Source organism: Hoplias malabaricus, chromosome X1, assembly GCF_029633855.1.
Source record: "Hoplias malabaricus isolate fHopMal1 chromosome X1, fHopMal1.hap1, whole genome shotgun sequence".
Taxonomy (NCBI): Eukaryota; Metazoa; Chordata; class Actinopteri; order Characiformes; family Erythrinidae; genus Hoplias; species Hoplias malabaricus.
Window position 1 is genome coordinate 7,067,436 of NC_089818.1, and position 21,791 is coordinate 7,089,226.

The 21,791-nt window shown below is 43.1% G+C and overlaps 2 protein-coding genes across 2 annotated transcripts in view; one reads left to right on the plus strand and one right to left on the minus strand.

Moving 5' to 3' along the window:
- The window catches only part of LOC136675783 (matrix metalloproteinase-28-like), a 20,291-nt gene extending 8,913 nt beyond the window's left edge, over positions 1-11,378 (plus strand). Inside the window, exons 4-8 of the mRNA XM_066652532.1 lie at positions 3,455-3,676; positions 4,364-4,609; positions 9,131-9,274; positions 9,663-9,830; positions 10,104-11,378. Of these exons, the coding sequence (XP_066508629.1) occupies positions 3,455-3,676; positions 4,364-4,609; positions 9,131-9,274; positions 9,663-9,830; positions 10,104-10,504 (1,181 nt within the window). The 3' untranslated portion in view covers positions 10,505-11,378. The remainder of the gene's footprint in view (positions 1-3,454; positions 3,677-4,363; positions 4,610-9,130; positions 9,275-9,662; positions 9,831-10,103) is intronic.
- A 1,387-nt stretch (positions 11,379-12,765) lies between these two features.
- LOC136675763 (protein FAM124B-like) lies at positions 12,766-20,730 on the minus strand. Its single transcript, XM_066652511.1, has 5 exons — positions 20,324-20,730; positions 18,792-18,823; positions 17,221-17,462; positions 16,198-16,755; positions 12,766-14,535 (listed from the first exon to the last, which is right to left on the minus strand). Exons 1-5 carry the CDS (start codon positions 20,395-20,397, stop codon positions 14,038-14,040), a joined length of 1,404 nt encoding a protein of 467 aa, XP_066508608.1. The 5' UTR covers positions 20,398-20,730; the 3' UTR covers positions 12,766-14,037.
- Between the last annotated feature and the right edge of the window lie 1,061 nt (positions 20,731-21,791).

A 21,791-nucleotide genomic window follows, 5' to 3' on the forward strand; every position in this document is an offset into this window, starting at 1 on the left:
AACACTAGTATTACCTGAATGCAGGGCTGTAGTTCCCAGTGTTTCAGCACTGACCTGCTGCTCTCAGCGCCGTTGTAGGAGGGACTGTAGCTGCATCCGAAATCGCATATTTCCATATTGAACATTACACAAAAACAGTACGCGACAATGACTAGGGTGTTGGAATACATAATAATTTGTCAGGCAATATGCGAAAGGTAATAATGTGTAAGTACACACTTCATTGGGAGAAATTTTGAAGTATGCAACCCCAGCACTGTTCTATCTCATGATTCCACTGGAGCTGCAGTGATGAGGGAAAAATGGATACAATTAAACACTTGCACAACCCACTGAAACACTTGCACACTATGCCTGTGTATCTCATTGTAACAGGAAGGTAGTTTCTGAAGAACTGAGCATGCTCAGTAGCACAGAGGGAAATAATATTTGATAAATTCCTCAGCTTTGCCTATTTTAAGAAATGAACATACATTTCCCCCTCTGTTTATATCGGTCTGTGCAGGTGACAGAGCAGGTGCTGAAACACTGATCTAAAGTGAATTAGAGACTGAATCACGACTGTGAACTGCGACCAAGTGAGCGCTGTGGGACTGCTGTGAGTTTACTGAGGTCCCCTGTAAAACCAAGAGGAGTGAATGTTTGCTCATTTCTTAAAAAACTAATCTCAAAGCCCAGGAGTTTAAAGTCTAGTAATTAACAAATATAATTTCTTTCTGTGCTACTGAGCACGCATGAGTCAGTGTACATTTTTCAGTTTGTTGTGCAAGTGTTTCAGTTTACATTTACATTTACATTTATGCTTTTATCCAAAGCGACTTACAAAAGAGGTTCTAACATTCAAACTACAGCACAATTTCTACAAAGTACCTTACATTGAGTGCACTATGCAGGAAGTAATAAGTGCATTAAAGAAAGACTTTCAGTGCAAGAGATACTCTCGGAAGAGCTGGGTTTTCAAAGATTTCTTGAATGCAGAGAGGGTTCCTGTTGCTCTGATAGTGCTTGGAAGCTCGTTCCACCAGCGTGGTACCAGAGATGAGAATAGCCTCGACTGACCTGTACGGGGGGGTTGGTCGTGTTAGTTGGCGCCCCTTTGAGGAACGGAGAGGGTGGGCGCTAACGTATAGTTTTAAGAGTCTATTGAGGTAAATGGGAGCAGAGCCAGTGAATACTCTGAAGGCCATCATTAGTGATTTAAATTTGATGCGAGCAGCTAAGGATAACCAATGCAGCTCAACTAATAGGGGCGTGACATGTGCTCTTTTAGGCTGGTTGAAGACCAGGCGTGCTGCAGCATTCTGGATCATCTGTAGCAGTCTCACAGCACAGGCCGGAAGACCTGTCAGGAGGGCGTTGTAATAGTCCAGACGGGAGATTACTAACGTCTGAACGAGGAGCTGTGTTGTATGTTGAGTTAGGTATGGCCTAATCTTCCTTATGTTGAATAGGGAGAAGCGGCACGATCGAGCTACAGTGGTAACGTGATCTGTGAAGGTCAGCTGGTCATCAACCATGACACCTAGGTTTCTTACAGCCTTGGTGGGAGCCACTGATAGGGACCCTAGCTTGATGCTGATGTTGTGGAGAATAGCTTGCTTGGCTGGGAGAACCAGTAGTTCAGTTTTGGATAAATTCAATTGGAGGTGATGTTCCTTCATCCATGTAGATATGTCGGAGAGACAGCATTTTTTAAATGTATTTGTGTTAATGCTGTTGTGTTCTGAGTATTTGTTTGCTTTGTAATTGTTGTGATGTGACTCAGGGGGCCACCATACGAAAGCAATAAAATCGCCCAGCGCTGTGTGTGTCACTGGTGGATGTGTCCACAGGAAGACAGCACCAAGTAAACAACGTTTTTAAAGAAACAGCAAGCAGTGAAAAAGCATTTTACAGGCTTTATTTATTCACAAAAGCATCACAACCCTGGCATGACTTCTTTTTATATCTTTTGTCAGAGCCTCATTTTATAATAAAATAATTACCCTGAAGTTTCAAACCTGCGGCAGCTTGTTTACATTGTTTATGTAACAATAAGTAAACATTATTTTTGGCTAGCTCAAATGTCAATGTGGGCATAAACAACAAAACATACTTTATATTTCAACTTTAAAGAAGTCCTTACAGAGTAATTATGGGTTTCTCCTACGTTTTGAGAAAGAAACAAAAATTATACTTATATTTATGTCTGTTTAAAGTTACTCAATCTTTCATATAAAGCTCTTCTCTGCTTTGGAGAATAGTCTCTCTGCTGCTATAAGCTACATGTGTGAGTGACTGCGCATGCGCAATCCAAACCAGGTAGCTACATGTTCGCGTCGCTCAAAGTCGCACAGACTCCTTTTCTCGGATGGCTCCCCAGTAAACATTTAGCCATTGAAATAACGTAATGACTGCCGTCTAATCAACGTTCTCTTAAGGTTGAAAATGAAAGTTGAAAAAACGTCCAAACACAGACATTGAAAAGACGACTATTAGACGTATTTTGGACGTCCACCGACGTTATTAATTGGTCCCGAAATAAATGACTTGTATAAAACGCATTTTGGACGTCCACTGACGTTATCGATTGGTCACCACTTAACTAACTTATTAAGATGGATTTTGGACGTCCATTGACGTTTAAAATATGTTCTTGACGGACAGACTATTTTTAGACCTATTTTGAACGTCCAGGGACGCTCCTTGTTTACTGGGTAAGGCATCACCAGAGATCCAGCTGGCAGTGAGCCCATTTTGGCCGGAACCTTCTGGAGGAACTGTGTATTCTTAACTCTGATTGCATGGTGGTGGTCTTCCTCCATTAATTCTCTGTGTTTACTCTGTTTGTTTAAGGCTGTGTACACAACAAACCATGTGAAATGTAAATGATGCAGAGATAGCAGCACATTTCATAGTGAACTAAGGATGCCATACCTCAGACGCTGTGTCATTTCAATGCTTGGGAAACATGTAATTATGTCCTAGTCACGAAACCTCAGGCACATGTTCAGCAAATTGTTTACAGATCCCACATCGAGGAGCGGTTTGTGGTTGGCACAGCTGGGAGAGTGGCCTATAAATATAAAGGAGCCCAGGAGAGACACTTGTTTAAAACGCAGTGTCCATAATGTGACCGAAATCATGCTGATCTACGCTAAAATCTGTGGACATCCATTTGCCCAATGTTTCTTGTAAAAACAAGGGTTTTGTAGGTTCTGTGCCCCATTTTTTGCTGCTGTAACAAGCTCTACTTCTCTGTGTAAGCTTTACACTGGATGCTGGAACATTGCTGTGAGAAATCTGATTGAATTAAGCACTTATACATTAGTGATGTGGTAATATCCATTGTCCTTTAAACAAGCGGTTTATTCACAACTAAACAAAAGGGTCTTTGATGGATGCACATTAAACACTGCTTAATTGATCAGTTACTGTTGCTTTCTGACATCATCTAATGTCTATTTAATGGCAGGGGAGAAGTGGTACAAGCGGCACCTGACCTACCGTATTGAGAACTGGCCACGGAACCTCTCTCAGGGCTCAGTACGACTGGCCGTTCAGACAGCGTTCCAGCTTTGGAGCAACGTGTCCGGGCTGGTCTTTCAGGAGGTCAGCGTCGATCCCACAGACATAAGGCTGGCCTTCTATGAGGGGGAACACAATGATGGAACAAGTAACGCATTCGATGGCCCAGGTATGTGGACCCACAGATTGAAGGAACACTAGGTAGTATTTTTACCTGAAAATTCCAGGTTCAGAATCATTGTTATGCTTCACTGAGCTGTAAAAGTGAGAATAGAGCCTCTGTTATTGCTACTCTGGGCTCAGCATTGCAGAAAATGCACTATGGAACTTTTGGAGAAGGGTAGGTAAACATCCCATCTCCGCTTGATTCCAGGACAATGCTGTTAAAGCGAAATTACACTTTGCTGCAAGTTTAGGGAGAGCTCAGGAGCAAAGATATCAAATCTCACCTAGTGTTACTTTAAAGGGGTAAATCCCTAGTGACCTGGAGGTGTCAGAAATTCTGTGTATGTTTGAAATTATACAGCTTTAAATGTCTCTGTTAAGCATTGCACTTAAAATACTCAATGATTTAAACCAGACCATGGTTCCCTTGTTTGGGAACGTCTGAAAAAATGTCTAGAACCCTGTGGAGGAACTCCATTTTGGGGCACAGTGTTTATCTTTGGTAATCTAGTGCAGTTTCACATAATGAATCAGCTGGAGTTCATAGAGAAGCAAAATGGCAAAGCCATTCCAACTCTAAATGTCTGGCATGTTGTAATCAGGACTACTTAAAACAATCAGAAGGACGTTAAAGCTCTCTCTCAGACCCTCAGACCCGGCCCCCCCTCCTCATTTTCCCCCTGTGTCCCAGGAGGTGCCCTGGCTCATGCGTTTTTCCCATGCCGTGGTGAAGCTCACTTTGACAAATCGGAGCGTTGGACTCTGAATGGCCACAAAGGACACAATCTTTTCCTGGTCACTGCCCATGAGATCGGCCACACGCTGGGGTTGGAGCACTCTCCTGTCCGTCACGCACTCATGTCGCCGTACTACAAGAAACTGGGGCGCAGTCTGCTCCTCAGCTGGGACGACATCACAGCTGTGCAACAGTTATATGGTAAAATACTAACCTGTGTTTTTTTGTTTTTCTTCCTGAATGAATTTAGCTCACTTTAGCTGTCTCTACTCTTATGGGAAGTCCATTGCTGGGAGGATTTGACTGCATTCAGCCACAATAATGAATATTGAGGTATTAGGTTGAGGTCAGGATTTAATCACAAACACTACACCATCTCAACTCAGACAGGACTTGGATGATGCTCTGGTACTGAACACTTTTAAAGCCATCTAACTCAAGCTTGGCATTGGGCGTGCTCATGTGCAGCTGCTCCAGAATGCAAAATTGAATTTATGTGGCCACATCCAGTGTTAGATTAAAATGCACCTAAACTCTGACTCCAGTTTATCCCAACGTTATTGCATGCTCCATATTTATGGCTCATTTTATTATCATTTACATTTAATTAACATAACCCATGTTCTAATTAACATAGATGTTTCCACACAGCCAATAAGATGAAAGCATTCAGCAACTCCTGAGCCCGTATTTGATCATCATGAGTGGATATTTTGTGTGAAGCTGCAGTTGCACATTTGTTAATTATAACGATTGGTTTCTAGTTGCGCTGTTATTTCAAATTTCAAGTTGTTAAAATATTCTCAAATTAATTTTCATTTTGCTGCCGTTTGTCAAAGGATGGCTTTATATCGGTCAAACGGTTCAAAGGCATCTGTCAGACAGGTTTCCACACGCTCTTGTCCATCTGTCAGTCCTCCATCTCTTGTAGAGGAATGTACACCTCAACACAAGGGTTCTGCGCTCCGCTCATACTTCAGAATCAGTTTTTTTTTAACTGTTTCAGTCATCCTTCTTACTGGAACAGAGCTCTTCCAGGACAAAGATCTGCTCGTCTGCGGTTGAAGAGGATGTTTGAGAGTGCTTTTGGAGAGCTGGTGCTATCAGATGGATTCAGACAATGCTCATCAGATAAAGCTGGAAGATACATTTTGGAAGATGTCTGGGCTTTGAATGGAGATTTTACTTCTGAAAGTTGCCACATATGTGGTCTCCTTTGCTGTAGGAGGTTTACAGAATACACCATTTTAGTTGTTTCCAATGAGACTAAGGCTTGTTTTGTGATTGTAAGACTCGAGGATGTATACAGATGTAATACCTCTGGGGCGTGCACATTGCATTGTGGCGATATCACATTGTATTTTGACTGGGAAGAGCTCCAGACAGTGTTTGTCATGAAGCAGTAATCTCCCGTGCAGGGTGTGATATGGCAAAAATAGAGCATCAAAACACTGAAGATACAGTACATTGTAAAACATTTGTAGACACTAAGCTTGTTTTAAGTTGGCACACACAGCTTGTATATTCTCTATAGAAACTGGAGCAGCTGCATATGAGCCTAAGGTGACCATACCCTGTGCTGAGTCATGGCTAGATGGGTGCATACCCCTTCCAGCATTGGTTTACTAACATACATCACATCATTTATATAGACACTAAAATACTTAATATGGCAATGATTGTGTGTGCCCAGATATGGATGGGTGCCCGATGCAGTCCTCCAGGTGGACGGTCATTCCTGGTCGAGAGCACGCGGTGTGCGTTTGGCTGCCACTTCTCGCCAGTGTGTGTGTGTGGATTGAATGTTGAGTGATTGTAAAGTGTCCTTTACTACACAATCATACCAAGTCTGAGGGGTCTGGTCATTGGTGTTGTTAACAGGCTCTTTGTTATGGCTCTAAATCCATGATTGTTGTTCGAAAAATACTAAATACTGTTACACAATGTCATATTTCCCACCCCTGATTTGTGGTCTATACTGTATTCCGAAGAGGAGAGAGAGAGAATGAAAGGAATTTTTTCCTGTCCTAACCTCTCATATAGCTGTGTCCTGTTGGAGCTCGCAGCATGCTTGTCTCTGAAGCCTGTGGGCCTGCTTCTTCCTCCTGGATTTCAGGGTAATTTTGGAGGCTCAGTGATAAAATCCAGTCTCTCAAGCTTTGCTCCTACACAGAGGACTTCTCAAGGGCAGCATACAGAGACAGATATATATATCCACAACTATATTTCCATATCTTGTTGTCTTTTTCTGGGATGCATTCCTAGTTTAAATCTGGTGATAGGGGAGACCCGGCATGTGCATATTCAGGCTGTACAGAGTGAAATAAATCAGAGCAGAGTCAGAGATGTTTGTGTGCTCCATGTTTTCTGTTACTGTAGAAATGATGCACAGTACTTCTTTTCCTGATGGGGGCACTATGTGTGTTTCTGATTGATTGTGAGAGCTGAGTCAGAGCGGAATGTGGAGTGGTCAGAGCTGATCTCTGTTGTCTTTAATCAGAGGAATGATAAATGCAGTCCATATCGATTTTATATTCCTGTTCATATTTTCTGTTGTTCAGAATGACTGGTTCTGACCCCAACAAAATAAACACCTAGGAATGCCAGGCTTTATTCAATTGCAATCATTACACATACAACAAAAGTTGGGACGTTGTGTAAAAGTAAAGTAAATAAAAACAGAATACGATGATTTGCAAATCATTTTGAATTTGAGGCCTGCAACACGTTCCAAAAGAGTTGGGACAGGGGCGTGTTTTCCACTGTGTTACATCACCTTTCCTTTTAACAACACTCAATAAGCGTTTGGGAACTGAGGACACTAATTGTTGAAGCTTTGTAGGTGGAATTCTTTCTCATTCTTGCTTGAGGTAAAACCTCAGTTGCTCAACAGTCTGTGGTCTCCGTTGTCGCATTTTGTGCCTTATAATGCACCACAGATTTTCAATGGGAGACAGATCTGAACTGCAGGCCAGTCTCGTACCTGCAGTATTTTACTACGAAGCCACACTGTTGTAACATGTGCAGAATGTGGCTTGGCATTGTCTTGCTGAAATAAACACATCCCTGAAAAAGACGTTGCTTGGATGGCAGCTTATGTTGCTCCAAAACCTGTATGTAACTTTCAGCATCAATGGTACCTTCACAGATATGCAAGTTACCCATGCCATGGACACTAACACACCACCATAACATCAGAGATGCTGGCTTTTGAACTTTTCGCCGATAACAATCCCGAAAATCCTTTTCCTCTTAGGCCCGGAGGACACGACGTCCATGATTTCCAAAAACAATTTGAGGTATGGATTCGTCAGGCCACAGGACACTTTTCCACGTTGCGTCGGTCCATCTCAGATGAGCTCGGGCCCAGAGAAGCCGGCGGCGTTTCTGGGTGTTGTTGGTATATGGCTTTCACTTTGCATGGTAGTGTTTTAACTTGTAGATAGAGTGACGAACTGTGTTCACTGACAGTGGTTTTCTGAAGCACATGTGGTAATATCTGAGCCCTTCGGGGATGCTCCATTTATACCCAGTCATGACACTCACCTGTTTCCAAGTAACCTGTTCACCTCTGGAGCATTCCTCAACTTTCCCAGTCTTTTGTTGCTCCTGTCTCAACTCTTTTGGAAAGTGTTGCAGGCCTCAAATTCAAAATGAGTGAATATTTGCAAAAAACAAGAAAGTTTATTCGTTTGAACGTTAAATATCTCGTCTTTGTAGTGTATTCAATTGAAAATAGGTTGAAAAGGATTTATTTATGTTTTACACAACGTCCCGACTTCATTGGAATTGGGGTTGTAAAACACACACACAACATCAGTGACACATCACGCAGAACAGAAGATGAAGCCCCAGAAACGGCAGTCACATCGGCCAGGCCAGTTAAGTTTTAGGCTTGAAAAACAGTGGAAGTGAACTATATCCTGTGGACCGCACACGTTTTCAGATTTCAACCATCCAGAACCAAACACGAGACATGCAGTCTCCTCCTGCACAGACTGCCCCAGTCTCCATATCATCAGCCCCCAAGTCTTTACCCAAAACTCCCCTTTGGGGATGGAGATGTTATCTGTGGTCAGGACGAATGTTTGTTCAGTCTTTTGCAAACAAAATGGGTGTGCAGCCGTCTCAGGGCTTATCAGAGGAAGCATTGTGTTAAACTTTGGGTTTCTCTTATCCCGAAGCTCTTGTGATATTGGGATGTTTTCCTCACATTCATAAACAAAGCCCATGTCTGTTGCTATAAACTCTGCAAAAATACAGGTTTTTGAAGTGGACAGATTGGACAAAGCAACTTTATACTATCAAAGTGTTTGCGGTAACATCTTCTTCTCTTCTGGTTCGGCTTCACGCTAGATTTTGGAACATTTCACGGAGGACGGCATTCAGCCACAGGAACTGGTTAACTTTTGGATTATAAACATCACTCTTAACTTCTCCAAAATGAGGAGCTTCTCGAATTGTGAGAGGTTTTAAACACGTCTAGCACTTGCAAATCCTTGGGCATGGTGAACTCATGTGTTGCTGCTCCAGCAGCCAGATTTATTTTGTGTTTCAAGTGGAGAATATAAGAACACCTGCGTCTGCCTTAAAGTAGTGAAATTCCCTTATTTTAAGGGGTGTCTACAAGTATTTTGTGTGCTGTTGCTTATTGTCACTAGGCTACATCTTAAGTAGTTCTAATGAAGTACAGTTTTAAGCTGTGTGTGTGTGTGTGTATAGGAAAGCCTCCGGGCGGTGTGGTAGTTCAGAGACCAGGCCGAGCTCTGAGCTGGGAAATGCAGGACTGGGAACTAGCGCAGGAACCTGCTAGCAGCCATAAACCATCCCAATATTGCCACGGCCTGTTTGATGCCATCACGATGGGTAATTATAATAATGCTCGAATAAACTTTGCATATATTCTTTCCTTCACTGTTTTTGCTGTTTTCACTGTACAGTACACCATATTGACGTTGTAGTGTAATGTGCGGGTATCGCCCCCTGGTGGACATTATTTATACTAAAAAGAAGCAATTTCACGAATCATCTTCTAATTCCCTCAGATTCACTGAGTTTATATTCATTCATTCAGTCTAATCTCCACTAATACATTATATTATAGCTTTCATAGTTTTGAGGCAATTAATTAGTAAACTGAGGGAATGCATTGTTAGAGGAACTCTTTTAAGTCTGTACTGTTTCCCATACATGACACTGTAATACTTTCCCTGCATTCTTTTTAAAAATATCCTTAATTTTCACACATTAAAAGATGCTGATGGGACAGTGCTGGTCTTCAGGGGTGGTCTGTTTTGGACAGTGTCTTCTCAAGGAAACATAAGTTCTCCACTTCTTCTCCAGCAGCGCTGGCCTCAACTCCCATTCGCCATTGAAGCTGCTGCCTTCTCACCGACGGACAGCAAGCTCTACTTCTTCAAAGGTGGGGGTTCTTAGTGCTGCAAGTGTTCCTAAATCATCTCATCCTACACCTAAGGCACGAGGCAGAATCTAATCTGAGATTCAGGGAGTCAGGCTCTAGAGGAATGTCCTTCAGGATCAGTATAAAAAAAAGTGTTCAGACAGTGGATAATCAAGATTTGATGAAAGTGTAAAGGGTCAGCTTTTTTTCCCTATTTTTCTTTGATTCTCTGTTTCCTTCTCATCATTCTAGCACAGTTTATAATGGAGAATAATACTATGTTTTTCTCTGTAGGTAAAAGAATGTGGAGATATTCTGGGGCTGATCTTGACCCTGGTTTCCCCAGAAAAACCAGTGATTTGGGCCTTCCCTGTCACCCTGACTGTGCTTTCTTCTACGTTCCTCTGAGGCGCTTGGTGCTCTTTAAAGGCTCACGTTACTTTGTCCTGAACCTGGAGACGCTTCAACCGGAGCCCTATTACCCACGCGGCCTCAGAGACTGGACGGGGGTCCCGAGAGGGGCCAACGGTGCCCTGACCCGGCCAGATGGGCAACTGTACTTCTTTAGAGAACAGCAGTACTGGAGCTTCGACCCGGAGAACGTACGGGTCACCGGCACTGGGCAGTGGGCTAAAACACTGGAGTGGACTGGCTGCTCCGGGACTCACTCAGAACAGAGCAATGACATATTGTGACCAGCAGGGGAGCCAGAGAGGAAACACGTTCAATGTCAAAGTGGACAAACTTGGCACAAAAATGTAGAGCAAAACAAAAGGGAGGCTGGATCCCAAACAGAACACTAGCATTACTAAATAGTGTGCCAAATATAGCAAGCCATCGACAGGAGTGGGTTTAGTTGGGTAAAGGCTGCAGCTAAGTGATGCTAACCACTACAGCCATCTGCTAGCATATCAGATCTGTGCAGTTAGCGTCCTCCTCGAAGCACGTTAAGCTGTCCAGTGACACTCAGCAGGAGATTTGTGAGTTTGTACTAAACTTCACCCTTTAGTCACTGTGGGATTAAACATTTTCGACACCCGTTAATTAAAAATATAGTTAAAGGAGATGCTAATGTTAATGCACATTTCATTGTGGAATAATGCAGATTTTTATTGGTAATGATAATCTAGATTACAAATACAGATTCTGCCTTTCCTCCATGCCATTGATAGATTAAAAAGTCAGATCCTTGTCAAAACAATGGCTAAACAATGCCTGAGTCATTGTATTCATCACTGTTTCATCTGATAACCTCCAGTAAACATGTTGTAGGTGGTGAACGTCTGTTTCTCATCACTGTTACTGGGCACAGCTCTGAGTAACTCTCTCTTCAACATAGTAGTTTACTTCGAATTGGACATACGTAACCACTGCATTATGCATTAAATAATTTTTGAATGATATATTAAACATTATTGTTTATTTAATATTTTCACCCCAAATCTGGACCAGGACATTGTGAGTTTTGCTGTTGAACCCCAGCTGGAAAATGTGATTCAGAGACATTTTGCTGAGCCTCACAGAGCTGCAGAAGTCAGTGTCTGATGATCAAGGTGATCTGATGATGACTTTGAGATGGAATCTGGCAACCCTGCTTTTTCAGATATAGATACGTTACGCACAAGATAAAAAAATACATACGTCCATTGCAGGTTTGTTAAAAGAAAATAATGTATTTGACCTTTACACCTGGTCACATACCGCTACAGAGTTTGGCAAAGGCTGTGTTAATGTAAAACGTTACAGATCAAGTACACACATCTCACAAATAAAAGGAAAAGAACACTTATACATCGATTTTCTGCTCATTTTTTAAAAATAAAATACATTTTGGTGCTCTGTATGTCTAGAGAAACACCCTTTATCTACAATACTGAGGTAAATTCTTCTAAAACACAGATTTGAAAACATGAGGTGTACACTATTTACATCACTGTTTTCTACACAGGCAGCGTCCAGACGCCACGCGCTGATTGTATTTGCTCTAAATGTTATAATACAAGAGGAACACTGTAGTTTTCTATATTAGGAAATCCAAATGTTTCCAGGGTTGTTGAGTTTGTTCAGCCGTTATTAACGTCAGCTGTAGTGTGAAAGGTAGAGCCACAATTTCTGGTTTGTTTCTCCTACACAGACAGAAAAATGGAGACTGAAGGAGCAGTGCTTTCTCCTCCCTCAGTGCCCACAACATCTAATCTCAGCTGCTCTCTAGGCGTCAAAGTGGCTGCCTACCATTCCAGGTGTGTTTTCACTGCCCCTAATCACTAGTGAGTGTGTGTGTGTGTTCACTGTGACAGATGGTTAAATTCAGAGACGATGTTGTATTGCTGTGCACTGTAAATAAAACATAGACTGATGTTGGCTGATGAATATGACTAATTTCTACAATACTGTGCAAAATCATAGGCACCTATGCTACTTATTAAGGAGATCAATTATTTTAAATCATAATAAGCACTATTCTTGTATAAAATTATATAGAATTACACAAAATGCATAAAGGGGCGGAACGGTGGCGCAGCAGGTTAATGTCGCAGTCACACAGCTGCAGGGACCTGGAGGTTGTGGGTTCGATTCCCGCTCCGGGTGACCGTCTGTGAGGAGTGTGGTGTGTTCTCCCTGTGTCTGCGTGGGTTTCCTCCGGGTGACCGTCTGTGAGGAGTGTGGTGTGTTCTCCCTGTGTCTGCGTGGGTTTCCTCCGGGTGACTGTCTGTGAGGAGTGTGGTGTGTTCTCCCTGTGTCTGCGTGGGTTTCCTCCGGGTGACTGTCTGTGAGGAGTGTGGTGTGTTCTCCCTGTGTCTGCGTGGGTTTCCTCCGGGTGACTGTCTGTGAGGAGTGTGGTGTGTTCTCCCTGTGTCTGCGTGGGTTTCCTCCGGGTGACTGTCTGTGAGGAGTGTGGTGTGTTCTCCCTGTGTCTGCGTGGGTTTCCTCTGGGTGCTCCGGTTTCCTCCCACAGTCCAAAAACACACGTTGGTAGGTGGATTGACGACTCAAATGTGTCCGTAGGTGTGAGCGAATGTGTGTGTGTGTGTGTTGCCCTGTGAAGGACTGGTGCCCCCTCCAGGGTGTATTCCTGCCTTGCGCCCAATGATTCCAGGTAGGCTCTGGACCAACCGCGACCCTGAACTGAATAAGGGTTACAGATAATGAATGAATGAATGAATGAATGGAATACTACATTTGGTTTTTAATTCTATTATTAGGGATTTTTTTTTAGTAAATAAACTCTTATTGCTCAGATAAATAGCTTGTTAAATCTCTTTTTCTCAGGTGCTTAAAGTTTTGCACAGTATTGTATATTCTACTATATGGTATTCCTCCAGACGAATGTGTATTTTGTAATATTTATAATACTGTACCGTATTTATACATTTTAATATTTACGCTCAAGTTCAAATGTAGATATTTTTATTTAAATTCAAGTATATATTTGGTTTCTTCCAAATGAGAAAGTTTTCAACTCCTAAACTTTCATATAAAAACAGATCACTGGACTTTTTCCAACTCATACTTCAGAGACAAAGCGTTTGAAATGGTATGAGGCACATAATAATAATAATAATAATAATAGTAGTAATATTTTCCTCCTAATGCCGTGAGATCAGACACAGACAGATCTAGCTCCACCTCTGGATCCTCAGTGTGGATGAGCGTTCCTTCCTGATGAAGACGTCCTCTACTTGTTCTGCATGTTCTGGACTCTGTAATGTCTTTGAGTGTCTCTGGGGAGCATCACTCTGCCCTGGATGCGTCTCAGGTCCATAGACAGTGTTTCAGGAGCGGGCACCCCTACAGCGGTGGGATGTTTTCACTCAAGTATTGTTATTCCTTATGTCCACCAATAATTTACCAAGGTTTAAAAAGCCAGGAGTTTTCCCATCCCAGCCCCTTCTCAACATAGGCGCAATGTTGTCTACAAATAAGGGTTGAGACGTCAGAAATTGCCAGTCTTCATTTATCAGTGAGGTGTGGACGTGTGCTCGGTCAGATGGTGAAATTGTCCACTGACTGTGGAAGTTCTAGACTCTGTAAGTGAGGTTTTTCTCTATAAAGTAGGGTTAAAAAATAAATTAGTTGGCCATCTGTGTGAATAAAGCCTTTGAGAATCTCAGTGCGATTTATTGTTTTCACTCCCCTTTCATTATTCAGAGTGGTTGAGCTCTCAGCCTGATGAAGAATGGATGGCTGACACCTGTAATTCACTGTTTAGAAATGGACAAGCACTCATTCAGATGAAGAACTCATCCACTTGTTCTGCGGGTTCTAAACACTCTAACGTCTGTGTTAGTGGCTCTGGTGGGTTTCTCTGTGCCTCCCTCAGGCCGTGTCTTAGGTCCCTGGCCAGCGTTTCGAGACTGGAACTCCCTACTGCAGTGGGCCTGTGAAGCAGTGGTCCAACAGTTCTTCCCGTGTCCACGTCTGTCTCAGGCTCCTCCTCCTGTGTCTCCTGCGGTTCCTGGTGCTCCTGCAGGAGGCGAGTGATGGAGGGACTGCTGCGCTGAGAGGAGTAACAGGAGCTCCCTGGAGGTGTGCTGCACACACTGCTGGAGCCCACACTCTCTCCTTCCACTCTCTGCACCACAGCTCTCTCCTGAAGCCTGCTGAAGGAGCCACGGGGGGCTGAGAGGAGCTGTGGGGGTCCCGGGCTCCTCAAGACTGAACGTGAGGGTAAACTGAGGGGAAACGCTGAGGTGAAGAGTCTGGGAGGCTGAGCTGATCCTTTCACCTGAAAAACAGGTAGGCATTAATTCTGTTCAATTTTTGTTTTATCCGATGAAATGATCGGTGACTACTGTTAGACGCCTATTAGAGCATGTGACCTGCGTCCTCTGACGCAGGGTGGATCAGATACAGCAGTGCTGCTGGAGTTTTTAAACCGTGTCCACTTACTGTCCACTCTGTTAGACACTCCAGTCCTTCATCAGTAGACACAAGACACTGCCTTCAGGACACCACCCACAGGACACTGCTTTTGGTTTGTGGCCAATTCTCACTGACACTGAGGAGCTTAAAAACTCCAGCAACACTGCTGTGTCTGATCCACTTGTACCAGCACAACACACACTAACACATCACCACCACATAAGTGTCACTACAGCGTGGGTGGATGCGGGGGTCGTGTGGGTTTCCTGACCATTGGCGAACAGGGTGAATGTGGGCCAACAAAAAGTATACAGAGCTATACAGAGTATACAAGCTGTTCCTATGTAGTCAGTGCAGTTGAGAGAGTGGACAGTGTTTGTATAAAACATAAATGTAACAGCAGCACTGAAAAATAAAATATTAAAAGTGAAGATGCAGGGTTTTACTGTAATCCTAAAACATAAAAGTAAATGCCTTCCCTAAATCAACACTACTGCAGTCTTTAAACGAGCTTTGAGTAAATCAGGTCATGAACGCCTGGAACAAATCTCAAAACTCATTCACAGAACGTTCCAAGAGCTTGAGGTCTGTGGTGGGATTCAGTCTTGAAATGTGCTTTCATACATTTTTCATGCTCGGTGCCGGGTTTCGGGTCCTGCGGTGGTCTGAGGTTCTTTGTGGGGATATGCGCAAGTTGAAGCGTTTCCAGGGACTCTTTTTTTTTTCTCCCTCTCTTTTCCATGCCGTAATGCTTTGATGAGACAGGATTGAGGGGAATTGACAGGAGGTTCATCCCAGCAAAGCTGCTGCAGACCGCTTTGTAATTACAGCTCGTCCAGCACTGTGTCTCTCCTTAGCCGCTCAGGATTGCTTCTGGCAGCTCCGCTCGGGAAGAAAAAACACCACAGCCTCGTTTACCATCCTCCCCTCCACAAGACACTGTATTTACAATCGGAGAGGAGTGGGGGTCCCGCTCACATCCTTTCAACATGATGGTTTTATGTTCGCAATAACAAGTCAGTGGGCCACGTAGCCCTTTGGGAAGATTGTGGGGGCATGGATATCAGTCCTGGCTGGGAGGTTTGTTCAGTGATGATACGCTTTTCAGCAGAACAAATATGTACAGCTAGACTGGCTCAGAGCAGAGACATGATATTTAACCTTCACAGCAACTTTCTTCACTTTAATTAGCTTGTAGAAGGAATAAATGAAAAATAGAGATGACGTAATGGATCCTACACAACAATTACTTTGGGTTTGGGTTAAATCCATCCAGCTTTGTAACCTGAGACTGGTATATGCTGTAATATTAAGTATTTTTCCACAGTATTCACTGTAGTTAGATACAGGGTTGTATATATTAGGGTTGACTGTGTAAACCCCTAGTTCTTGGCTTAAAAATGCTACAATGCTAAATGCTAAAATGCTAACTCCCCATAAATTCCATACATTTCTGTAGAAGTTTTAAATGTTGATTTTGGATTTGATAAATCAGTCCTTGATGCTCAGAAACCTGTATCCTTACCTGAAAAAGAATCTTGTTCCCGTCCAGGTCCTCAGTCTGCCAGCGTGTGGCACTGATGGGCGAGCAAGTGTTGGGCAGCAGAGGAACGAGCTGACCGATCTCACAGACGTTGAACTGCAGCACGGCAGAGCTGCAGGGCTCCACCCTCACCCCGGGCGAAAGGCGCTTGAGAGCAAGCTGCAGACGGAACCCATTCTCTGCTCTCAGCGTGAACCAGCAGAACCCGGCCTTCTGCTCCTCGGCTCTCTTCCGCAGCACTGTCTCGTAGAGCCTCACAGAGTCCTCAAAGTTCTCGTAGCCGCTGTGAAGCGTCAGCCGCACTACTTCCCCTCCACAGTGAACCGGTCGCACCCCCCACACCGGCATCCCTGTCCCCAAGCTGAAGAAATCACGGCTCGGCAGCAGGTACGGCCTCAGGGAGGGATTTGAGGATGACACTGCGGCGCTAATATGAACCCCCTGACCCGTCCGACTCCCGAAACTCTCTGTGTGGTGGTACTGCCAAGGAGGACGCTGAAGGAAATCCAAAACTCTCAGAATCCGCTCCTCTCCATAGGCCTGTGTTAATACAACATGGTTGTTTCAAACAACACAAATACAGATTTATTTTATACAAATGAATATAGTAAATAATGTTATATAACAGAAAGTGTGTTAAAACATCCCCTACAGGGAACTTAAATAACTTTTAACAGAAAATACAGAAATAGTGCAGAGAATGCAGGAAAATGTCATGTTTAAGTCATCAGTTAAAACCATAAAACTAGTCTCTGTTCAGAATTACAGATGTAGACGTTTTTTATTTTCCAAGAAAAAAGTCCCCTAATGCCTTAATAGTGGTTTAACGATATCTCTATGCCTTCACCTTTATTCAGTACATACAGATATATGAATATGCAAGTAGTCCCTGTCTCTGTTCACTCTGTAACACCTCCCAATCCCTCTGAACCCTGGATTTACAATGGGGGGTGGGGGTTAGCCCCTTTAACCAAATAAAGCACACATAATTTGACGGTAACCTACCTCTCCAAACGATTCGTGTAGAAAGAGCGTGACCGCTAGGGATGGGTATCCGGAAACAGGAGACAGAGTGAAATCACGAACCGGACAGGCTCGTTCAGACACGTGGAAGAGACGCAGGCCTGGGAAAACCCACTCGAGGAGGCGATCCAGAGTGTGCTGCAGGAGGAGAGAGTCTCCAGGGTTCGACAGTAAGTGCACGATGACCGGCGGAGGCTCCTGACCCGTGCCTGCCATGAGGTCAACTAACCACGAAACACAGTGAGGCAGAATCAGGAAATCAGGAGGATTAGACAAGGTGCTGAGAGCATAAAACAGTTGTGGCCTCAAGCATATGACCAGTTTACACAAGGGTTTACCACAAGTGTGGTCTGGTTTGATTTGGTTAACACTTATTCCATAGGGTAATAAATCTAAATATGGCTAGTATTTTTTACTGTAGTATTTATTTATATAATAAGATATTTATTAACTTGTATTAAAAAGAAATATTTGTATAAGATGTGCCATAAATTTTGCATTTGTTTTTCCCACTCAGGTGTTAACGTAAACAGTAAAAAGTGCAATAAATGACATGGAAGTGCCACATTTTTTCATTCATTATCTGTAACCCTTATCCAGTTCAGGGTCGCGGTGGGTCCAGAGCCTACCTGGAATCACTGGGCGCAAGACGGGAATACACCCTGGAGGGGGCACCAGTCCTTCACAGGGCAACACACACACACATTCACTCACACCTACGGACACATTTGAGACGTCAATGACACACACAGACACAGAGAGAACACCCCACACTCCTCACAGACAGTCACCCGGAGGAAACCCACGCGGACACAGGGAGAACACACCACACTCCTCACAGACAGTCACCCGGAGGAAACCCACGCGGACACAGGGAGAACACACCACACTCCTCACAGACAGTCACCCGGAGGAAACCCACGCGGACACAGGGAGAACACACCACACTCCTCACAGACAGTCACCCGGAGGAAACCCACGCGGACACAGGGAGAACACACCACACTCCTCACAGACAGTCACCCGGAGGAAACCCACGCGGACACAGGGAGAACACACCACATTACAATCCACATGTTTGAAGGGTTTTGGTGCCAGATGTCCTTCTGACAAAACAATCCCTTTCGTCCAGGCTTGGGAAAGGCACTAGGAGCACACTGGCACATTGGCTGGGACACGCAAATGCTCACATTAGTGGCAGATTTCACACAGCCTATCCACCCATCAACATGCGTGTTTGGACCAAAGACAGATTCCAACTCAGAGATCCAGCAGTTTTGTGACAGAGAAGAGTAAATTATACCCTGTGTTCTGAAAATGTCATATGGTTTAATTCATATCACCCACACTCCCTTAGAGACTAATCATGCAGGGCACAAACAAAGAGGCCAAAGTGGGGAGATGGGGTGTGTGTGTGGGGGGATTACAGAAAGTGCTGAAAGCACCAATCTGTATTTAAACTAGCGGCTTTACGATGATGAACAATATACACAAGGGTTTAATGTGACATAACAGATATTAACACATCATCCATTTTTAAAACGTGTACTTACTGCTGCTGCTATACATTTTGCTGCAGTCCGACCTAAAAAAAAACACAGTAGAATTATAACTATTATTCTATAATGTTAAATAATGTTCTAAAACAGACACCAAAACATAAACCTGTAATTTACTAATTTTCGAAAATACGTAGTAGTTTTCAATACTCTCCTTATTTCAGTTTAAGGGAAACGTATTATGAAGACATCTATTATTCAGTGAATGTGCACATTAATGCATATTTGAACCCAACCCACACGCTGTGAAACAAGAACCCCAAGTAAATTTACTGTGTGCTGCCTCAGTCAGAAAAACAAAACGAGCTATTCTGATGCTTCTCCGCTTCTGACGTCAAGTGCAGTGACTTTAGAATAGCCCCGCCTCCTCATCTGAGTGTGTCCAATCACAGCGCTGTTATTAGTGTTATTACAGGAGGGCACAATGGCAAGGATAAACACAATGAGCACTGAGAAATAAGAGCACTGAGTAAAAATGGACAAAATGAGAACAGAGAAGAAAGACAACTGAGTGAATGCGGCTAAAAAACAGAGCTTCTGCTCATTGCTCCTCACTGCTGTGCGCTCGGGGTCAGGGTGAACAGGGCTGTTTAGACAGGGGCTCACAAAGCTCTTTCTTATTCTCATTCTTGTTCTCTCTAATGGAGAAGATCCCATTCCTTATATGCATTCATTCCAAACACATATTAGAGACTTAACACCATAATACAACAGCTCATTTAATGTATGAGGTTTCTATGATTCATTCACATCTGGAGTTGAGGCCATTAATAGCAGTAAAATATATTAGCTAAACCTCTTGGATTAAAGGGGACTTCCACTGATTTTGTTAAATGTCTGTAGAACTGTCAGTGAAATATAAACAGAGGAATTCCTATGGATTTTATAGGAAATGGTTCATTCTTGAGAACCTTGGGAACAAAGATTTCTTAAAAGCTGTGGTGATATAAACCAGGGACTCTCTCCAACACAGACCTAGCCATTTTTAAAACTAAGATTTCCTTGAGAATTATTTTGCCTTTAAACGTCCTACGTGTTCCCCTCCGCTGGGACACGACAAACGTGTTCAAAAGCGTTTCGTTCAGCGTTTCTTTAAAGGAGCTTCAAAAGGCAGATGTCTGGTTCCTATCACCGCCACCGTAAAAAAGGTTTACATGGTAATTTTAACAAAAACAAACCGTTTGACATGAAATCACTACACATGACCATGTTCAGCTCTTAACCCTCTACTCTTATTTAAAAACTGAAAAAATGATGAAGTTTCACTTTAATTTTTCACTGTACAAGCTCCTTTGAAGAGTCCAGCGGCTGGTTTTAGTGGGTAAACCTGGCATAAACTTTGCTTTTCCAGTTAATAATGTTAGCTTATCACATTATAAGTTAGTACAGTGAACGGAAAACGCCATTTTAAGTTAATTCAGGGTTTAATCACCTCTCATAGCGCCTGCTTGGTTACCACAAACAAAGTAACCAGGCGTCTCTCTCTCCCTCTCTCAATAGCGTTTGTATGGTAATACAGTCCTTACCCTGCTGTCTCCGCTCCAGAGTCTGTAGCCTCATCATCCACTCTGTTATTGAATAAACAAGGTTTCCGCAGCATTGTTCCACCATTAAATTCCCTTTTTGCGTTTGAAATGTTGCCCTCAGGTCACACACGAACTTTTCATTTTAGTATAAGACCCCGGGCGCTGCTCTCGGTTGTTTTCAAGGTTAACCGTTAGGTTTAGTTTATTTGTCGTCGCCTAAAGGACCTTCGTTTGGATTTACTCTGATATCTACCGCCAAAAACAGAGTCAAACTCTTCTAATCTGTAACAGACTACGACAGGCAAATTAGACACCGTAGCCCCAAAAAATGAAGTTTCCATCTGTACGGAGAAAGAGTACCCCCAGTCTCTCAGGCTGGGAATGACAACGTAATACAGAAGACGGAGTCGATTCTTTGATTTCAAACACTGAGGAATCGACTCTGAATATTTAAATGTGTTTTGCTTTGTGGAAGGCGGTAAAACACGCAACAAAGCCGCCATTGTAATAGTATTAGACATAATACAAACTCCTACACCATAAACAGACATAACAAGATAATACATTTTACAACACCGATACTCAGTGTTTGGCTCGTTGGGGTGTGGTGTTATACGAGAAAGCTGTCCTTGGTGAGTACGCAGTCAGCGCCATGGATTTATTTCCCTTTTAAAACCGCATCTTTCCAAACACAGTCTCAGAAACAGATTCAGACAGACAGGGTTTCATGACTTCATATATCTAAGTAACCGAGTAACCAAGGGCGGGGTTTCCAGCTACAGGTGAATGGAGGGTTGTGCTTATTGAACACTCTTATACTCAGATATACTGAAAGTGTATTGTTGTTTCAACAATTTTTGTATTTAATTAAATTAAAATGTGTATACGTTATTTATTTAGAGGAAGAAGTTTTTAACTCATTTTCAATAATAAAAAAAAAACAAGTCAACAAAACTTAATAGAATCTACTACTGGAGTCGACTCAATCTTGGTCGGGAAAACCGGAGTCGACTCCAGAATGCTTGGACTGAGCAGCGGTACAGAAGCAGATGGCTGTCAGCCTTCGCCTGGCTGAAACAAAGGGCAGCAGACGGTCCTGGAAAGGTTTTAAAGTACAAGTAGGGTGACATGCCTCTTAGGTGTTATTTATCTGACTGAGTTTTAGACATCGTCTGGTAGATTAAACCCCCACTCAAAAGCACAGGAAGCATTCCTTTATAATAGTGCTGTATGATACACTATTGCTATGTACCTACTAACACCCTACAAACTCTTCTACAGGTGAATTATTGTCAACAAAAATATTTTTGAGGCCTTAAAAGTATCTTATCTTTTACTCTAAATACATTCAGTAAAAATGAATAAGCAGTCAATCCCTACCTCCATTACATCCTTCTTCTACCACCACTGGCCTGCAGTCCCTCCCATGGGTTAACCGGACGGGTTCTTCAGGAGTGTGAGGTATGAA

What these genes read in the sequence shown, in the direction of transcription:
- LOC136675763 (XM_066652511.1), bottom strand. Translation starts at nt 20,397, where the DNA reads ATGCTGCGGAAACCTTGTTTATTCAATAACAGAGTGGATGATGAGGCT. An exon ending in TCTGGAGCGGAGACAGCAGG is followed by an intron (nt 18,824 to 20,323) that starts GTAAGGACTGTA and finishes GTTTTTTTTTAG; the next exon opens with GTCGGACTGCAGCAAAATGT. An exon ending in TACACGAATCGTTTGGAGAG is followed by an intron (nt 16,756 to 17,220) that starts GTAGGTTACCGT and finishes GTATTAACACAG; the next exon opens with GCCTATGGAGAGGAGCGGAT.